The sequence below is a fragment of the Aptenodytes forsteri genome, unplaced genomic scaffold, assembly GCF_000699145.1.
Source record: "Aptenodytes forsteri isolate BGI_AS27 unplaced genomic scaffold, ASM69914v1 Scaffold321, whole genome shotgun sequence".
NCBI classification, from domain to species: domain Eukaryota; kingdom Metazoa; phylum Chordata; class Aves; order Sphenisciformes; family Spheniscidae; genus Aptenodytes; species Aptenodytes forsteri.
In genome coordinates, this window is record NW_008795030.1 from 2008233 (window position 1) to 2015477 (window position 7245).

Below are 7245 nucleotides of genomic sequence, written 5' to 3' on the forward strand. Positions count from 1 at the left end.
ATGTTGATGGGGAGGGGGGGGGGGGGGCCTCACTGATTTTGAGTGTCCATTTACAAGCACCATAATGGGACTGTTCATTTTCAGCAAGTGCAGGTTGAAGCCCATGCAGGTTCAAGGTGTTTATCAATACTGCAAACCAAGAGTTGAGTAATGTATAAATTATCTATCTTTAAGGATGTGTCTATAATTCAAATTTACAGAGCTTATCAATTCTGAAGGTTACTCTCCAAGTTAGGTCTTGTGAATCAGCCTTGAGGAAATTTTGCACTGTGTGTTCTCATGACAGGAGAGAGTCAAGTCTCTAGGACAGTCTTCTGCATTGCCTGCTCATAAGCCAGTTTGCTGCAGGTGGATCATGGTGGTATTCTGCTCTACAGAGGCAGCTCAGACCAGGGGCATGTTTGTCATTTCTGCTTACTAAAGCCAGAACCCATCCTCCGTGGGGAAGAGGCAGAGGGCTCAGAAAGCAGGGAGCTGAGCGAGTTGTTTGCCTTCACCCTGGCACACCCAGATCAGAGTCCAGAGTCGCTCTGTACAGGCAGTCTCCATCCAGTAAAACACGGAGCACAAGAGGTTCATGACCGTCACATCCTCAGTGATGTGAAACTGATCTCAGCGTATTACTTCCCTGAGCATGGGCAGAAAGCAGAGACATTCATAGACATGAATCTAGCCTTGAAAACAGGTTGTTGTTCTTAGTTTTCCAGCCATTGAACTGCTTTAAAAGAAACTTGATGAGGAACTCAAAGATCCTCTTTCTGACTCTGAGTTTTTGAAGTCTTTCTGTAAAAATTCCTGACCTACATTTCTTTGGGATGAGTCAACAATCTGCAAGGTGTATACAGTGATGTGTACACAGTTTGAATTCCTGTTCTGTTCAAGCTTCTGCTTTGCAGCCCATCTCTAGCAAACTGAAATTGGCATGCCTGATATTTATGTTCACTACAAGGCTGAGCAGCATTGGACCCATATTCATCTGGGGGCTGAGATGCCAGAATATGCATTTTAATACTAGCTTCTTTGTTCCCCTAGGCATTGTGACTACAGAGGGGCCATCATGTCTGAAACGTGCAGCATTTTCTTCTACAAACTTTGAGAACATCCTGACATGGCAAACTGAAGCAGATATTCCCCCTGGCACTGTATTTGATGTCCAATATAAACAGTATGTGAAGTTTGCTTCTTTTTGGTGTTCTTGCGTTCTTAGGGCCACTGTTCTCAGAGAGAGAAGGGCTGAGAAAGAAAAGTAGGTGTTGCTGTTTCTGCTGCTTGTTTTACTGTTACGGGAATGGTTCTGCTTAGACAAGAACTCAATAAAGGACAGGATTATTTAAACTGGTTGATGGTGCTCAATTAAGCAAATACTTTTACATACTGGGTTGCCAGCTTTACTCCATTACTGAGCTATTCTTTGCCTTCAGCAACTTCCTTCTCGCTATTCTGTAGTTTCCTCACCTGTAAATACAGGTAATAGCAATTGTCTTCCTCTGGTTCAGTCACTAGCGCTAAGAGAAATCAAACCAATGCTACACAATAGCTTTGTTGCCTTTGGTTAAGTCTGCAAACTCTCCCATGAACTTGCATGCAATCATTCAGTGCCAGAGCTGGGCAAAGAACCCCGGAGTGCTGACTCGCAGGACGCTCCTGTGTGTGCCTTGAAATAAGCTGCACTTCCTCAAGGCGATATCCACGCAGAAGCCATCAACGGGAACAGATTAAGGGCTGCAGTCCAGGGGAAGTTTCTTTGCCATTACATTCCCTGCCACTTGGTAATTGCAATAATGAATTTAAAAAACTACTAACAGTTAGCAAAACAGCCTGTTTGGATCATTCTGGAGAAGGGTTGTATTGCATCTGTTCTACCAACAGACTAAAAGCTTTTTTTGTCCTAAGGTACGGAGAAAAATCCTGGCTTAACAAGCGTGAGTGCCAGAGTATCACGAAGCCTTTCTGCAATCTCACTTGTGAAACAGAAAACATCACAGAGCATTACTATGCCAGGGTGAGGGCCACTGGCCAGAACTACTGCTCCTCCAACTGGGTGCGCTCAGAAAGATTTGAACCCAGAAAAGAGAGTACGTACCGCTGCTGAAATCTGTAAAATCCTGGTTGTTAGGAATTCATTCCAAGTCTCACTGATGTTTAGGACAGCATTTCCTCTAATCTCAGTATTGCAAGACTCTGTGCTTGAAGTGAAAGCCTGAAGAAGGCTTGTTATTGGGCAAGGAGGCAAATGAGCAAATGGGCAGGGCCTTCCCTGAGGTCCGACACCAAAGTGGGATTAGAGGAGAAAAGGAAAAGCCAGATTCCTTGAAGGAAGACTTGCTATTAAGGCTGACGAGAGGCAGAAGGAAACTAGTAAGACACGATGTGCAACCTGAGGACAGCCAGTAATACATAAAAGCTATGAAATGTGAACTCCTGAAAATCAGGATAAGCAACCAGACCAATGGATATTTAATGTTCCCAACCCCTAAGTGAGCTCTACTGCAGACATAAAACATAGCCTTTGGCAATTCTCTTATTGGGTCTGTGACTAAAATTTTCCCACTGCATATTTGTCAATAATTCAAGGTGGCATTAGCAGTCAATGATTATGAAAAGCCTTCAGATCTGTGCATGGAATAAGCTATGAAAGAGCCATAAGTTGTTTTGATCATTAAACATTCACTTTTCATTGCAGCGTAAGCATTAGCACCCACGGTGAGGTGATCCTATCCCCCAGAGCCATTCTTTTCAGTTTGATGTTTTTAAGCTACATGGCCTTGGAGGAATACTGAATGCTACTTTTAAATTTGCTGTTATCGATTGGGTTAAACTTCTGTTTAAATGTTGGGTATCGCATATGCCTACTACACTGAAGATAAGTGTAGATATGAAAGAGCTGAACTACTCTAAAGACAAAATGTGATGTAGGGTGGGAATAGGAATTCAGGTAGCATTTAACTGAGTGCCCTGTGGTGGGATTTCACACTCATCATCACACGCGCATGAAGGAGGATGTCTCTATGCAGGACAGCAAAGCAACATGGAAGCAGTGAGAATTTCCAGGGACAAACACTGGCTAAAGGTGGCAGAACCCTGAGGGAAGACAGTACCTCCAGCTGCCTGATTTCTCCTATGCTCAGTGAAATATGGCTCAAATACTTTTTTGTATATAAACAGATGTAATAATTTACAGTGAGTCTGGGGTGTGTGTATAAGATGTGTATAAGATGATCTGATAATGTATCAGCTTTAATCTTAACAGCTGACACTTCCTCTTCTGTCTTTTCTAGCTATTATTGGAGCACCAGAGGTGGAGTATATTCCTTATGTACGGTCCATAAAGTTTCTTATACGGCCCCCCTATACTCCACTGAGAGGTGAGGATGACCGCCAGCTAACCGTAGAGGACGTTTCTAGCAAATTTGGTGCTGTTGATTATCACTTAACAATATTCAACCAAAGGACACACCAAAAGGTAAAGCACAACCTCAGGCCACTAACCCACTGACTTTTGTGAATCACACTTTGCATAAGATGGAGAAGGACCTCAGAGCTTATACATGATGGATGAGATTTCTGATGTACAACGGAAAGTCTCTCAGTAGACATGAGGAACTTTAAGCATTCCTCTAAAATTCTGGAAAAGAAACTGGAGTTTCTCAGGGTACTGTATAAGTAGCAAAAAGTAAAATCGCTGGTGACTAAAAAAGAGAATGACTTAATTAGTTCAAGTCTTAAGAAACTGAAATGCAAAAATTAAATACAGTAACAGTAGAAAGCAAATTATATATTTAGAATTCCATATATACAGAATTATTCAGTAGACATGGAACTTTAAGCATTCCTCTAAAATTCTGGAAAAGAAACTGGAGTTTCTCAGGGTACTGTGTATGTAGCAAAAAGTAAAATCGCTGGTGACTAAAAAAGAGAATGACTTAATTAGTTCAAGTCTTAAGAAACTGAAATGCAAAAATTAAATACAGTAACAGTAGAAAGCAAATTATATATTTAGAATTCCATATATACAGAATTATTATAGTCCTATAACACCTTATTAGTAAATAAAACTTCATGCTGAATTTTGCAATCTGTTTTGGAGAAACTGTATGCATTTAATCTTTCTAAAATACAGAATTTGCCTTTATTTTAAATAGTGGACAAAGAATGAGCACAACAAAGAATTTGAAGTTTTCAACTTGGACCCAGACACTGAATATAACGGAACAGTATACATATATCTCCTCCAGAGAAGCAGCAAAGCTCAAGTATTTTGGGTTAAAACACTAGCAGGTGAGGCTGTTAACTCTGCTCATTTAGAAGTCCAGCTGGGATACTGGATACACAAAAGAGGCTGATTTTCAGCTCGTATAAAATAACATAGTCTTGCTAAGATATTGAAGCAACACTGACTTTCCTAATTTAAAAATCTAGTTCTATGAGACTAGACCTATAACATAATTTAGCTAATCCCATGGAGTTTTTCTAATCCAACTCTCTGAAGCTACGTTTTCCACTTGTTCTCTTCCCCACTAACCAGACAACACATGGCTTCTCTACTGTTTCGTGGCACTCGCATTCTGTGCTGGACTGGTGTTTGCTGCAATTAGCTATGTGATCTATAGATACGTCAAGCAACACAGTGCACAGCCTATGTCTTTGGTAAGTGTTCCTGAGCCATTGCAGCAAATCTTTAAAATGCTCACGACTACGTGCATGCACCTAAATAGCATTGCTAATTGAGGAGGATGAATGAGCAGACAAGAGCATTGTCTAGGCAATCACTGCAGACTACTGGCAGTTTAGATCTGGTCATCTGCCACAGGTAGAGAAAATTTGTTACAGGGAGTTGTAAAGTAAGACAGCAAAGATGCCTGCGGATTTGAAGAATCTTGGTTACTCTATTAAAGGAAATAAACTGTGTATAGTGTCCCTAGAGGAGAGCAGGGCTCTATACTAATATGTTAGAACAGCTCTCAAAATCACAGACCCTCAGACGTTCCCTTTTTTCTAAAATTTTCAGAAGTTTTTTAAGATTTTGGTTTCCAATTTTTAAGTGACCCACTGGCAATTTGATTTACATATTTTAGGACTGCACAGTTGCCCTGATGCATAATGAGAGACATCTGTATTCCTTTGAAGGGTCATTCCCCAGGAAAAAAAAACAGAGTTCTTTTGTCAACAGAGCAGATCCCTGTTGGTTGTTACTAGCTTTTACTGATATTTCTCCAAAGAAAATTTTAAAGAATCTAAAGCAAACCTTCAAAGTCACAGCTTCTTGTTATTAATTAATTTTTGTCTATCTACTTCAACAGGACTTCAGAGGGATTTCATCGTTCCAGCCTCTTACACTGACAGTGGAACATATTATAAAGACCATTAATTTAACCAAACCTTCACTTCTCATCCCTGAAGTGCAGTTACCACAGATCAGCCAACATGTGGACAGAGCACTGGAGCCACCATGGTCTTTCCGTCCACCAGAAACTGCCTACCAGCAACAGATGGATGTACCGACATTCCAGCTGCCCACTCAGCCACCCTGCTTGACAAGCGCAGCTCCTGCTGGTTACGCTCCTCAAATAGCTGAGCAAAGCATTCCTACTGCCGCGTCCAGCAAAATTCTGCCCCTAACCTATGGGGTGTGTGTCAAAGGCACAGACCACGTTGACCAGAAGAATTTGCAGCCAAACCAAATGCTAAAGGAAGTTTCCCCAGATAGTTTTGTTTGTGGAAAGCTCATAACCCAGATGCTGGGCAAGAGCTGCAGCCGTTGGAATTACAAAGAACAGAGGCCAAACTTGGCATTGTGGAACAGCAGTGACACAAGAGAGTCAGTTCTCTTACAGGGGAGCCCTGGGCAAACACAGCAACTGCTGTTGCAGACTGACGGGATGGAAAATAAAGTGCATGTATCCCAGCTGTCACTGTCTTTGCTGGAACAAGGAGGATGCTACAGACAACAGACAGCAGAACTGCCACTGTTATGGTCTTCAGTGAAAGCTGACACAGACTATGTTCCAGAGAATGAATCGCTGCCATCTCTATCAGCCACCCTCCTTTTCTCAGTCGGTACTGGTAACAGCTTCCCTGGAGAGAACAATACAGAGCAGTGGATGTTGCCAGATTCATTCTCACATGCTGCAAATAAATTGCAGTTCCCAGAGACTCAAGAAACAGAAATGTTAACAGCAACAAAGGAGCTAAGCTGCACAAAACTGAATAATGTTGTGTCCCAAGACACTATCTCAGACTGGGACAATGGCACTCCTCTCACTATGCTGTTCAAAGATTTAGACTTAAAAGTACTGTGGGATCAGGATGAAAACACAGAATTTTATTAGGATGAGTTAATGATATTAAAATCCAGATTATGTTTGCTTGCATGAAATAGTAGCCTACCCTGCCAACAGTGCAATGCAAATAAACATAGCTAATCTTGGATGTATTAACATGGCAGAGTTGTCAGACTGTTTCCACCATTGTTCTGTCGTGGAGATAGGTGCCTTTACTGATATAATTACCTCTTGGTATGCTGCAATACTGTATCTTTGCATTTAAGTAATAGGCCTTTATTTCTTGCTTATTCTTCAAATTTATTATGAATTGGACTACTTTAAAAGATGAGTTAAGGTTCAAGTTCAAATTTCAGATTCAGTTTACTGAAAATTTAGCAAAATTCACAACAGTAACTGTATTTACTCTTTACCAACACCAAAGATCCAGGTCCAAGATATATCCACCCTTTGAAGAAATTCAGGTGCAGAAGTATGCAAACCTAAAAGAATTAAATGTATCATGGTACAGTAAAAGAATTAAATGCATATTCATGTTGTACCCTTGGATATATGGTTCGTGTAAAACAAAAGGCGACTTCCATGAAATGGACTTTGCCTTTAAAGCAGTCATTGGAACTGTTGTAATAGCTGCTGATGCAGCAGTTCTGTGAAACAACATGTCCCTTATCCTGCTGTGCTCTTTAATGCTTGTAGAAAGATAAAGCCTTTTTCATCTCTGCAACAGATTAATGCAGTCTTGGCCCAGTTCTGACATATTTCTCAGCTGCTGCTCATTTCTTTCTCTGAAATAGTTGCACATTCTCTTCTTCCGTTGAAGTCCCCAGGGATGAAGCAGCTAGGATCACGTTCCATGTAGGCAGGAATGTGAGGATTTACACTAATCTCAGTTCAGATCTCAATCTCAATTTACCCTAATCTCAATTCATGCACTCAGTAATCTACGAAGGAGGCTAGGGAGGTC

The 7245-nt window shown here is 41.1% G+C and overlaps 1 protein-coding gene across 1 annotated transcript in view; it reads left to right on the forward strand.

Annotated features, from left to right (window-relative positions):
* IL22RA1 (interleukin 22 receptor subunit alpha 1) overlaps positions 1–6329 on the forward strand; it is a 7773-nt gene extending 1444 nt beyond the window's left edge. Inside the window, exons 2-7 of the mRNA XM_009276294.2 lie at positions 1033–1165; positions 1894–2075; positions 3279–3463; positions 4143–4278; positions 4526–4647; positions 5301–6329. Of these exons, the coding sequence (XP_009274569.1) occupies positions 1033–1165; positions 1894–2075; positions 3279–3463; positions 4143–4278; positions 4526–4647; positions 5301–6329 (1787 nt within the window). The remainder of the gene's footprint in view (positions 1–1032; positions 1166–1893; positions 2076–3278; positions 3464–4142; positions 4279–4525; positions 4648–5300) is intronic.
* Positions 6330–7245: the final 916 nt, after the last annotated feature.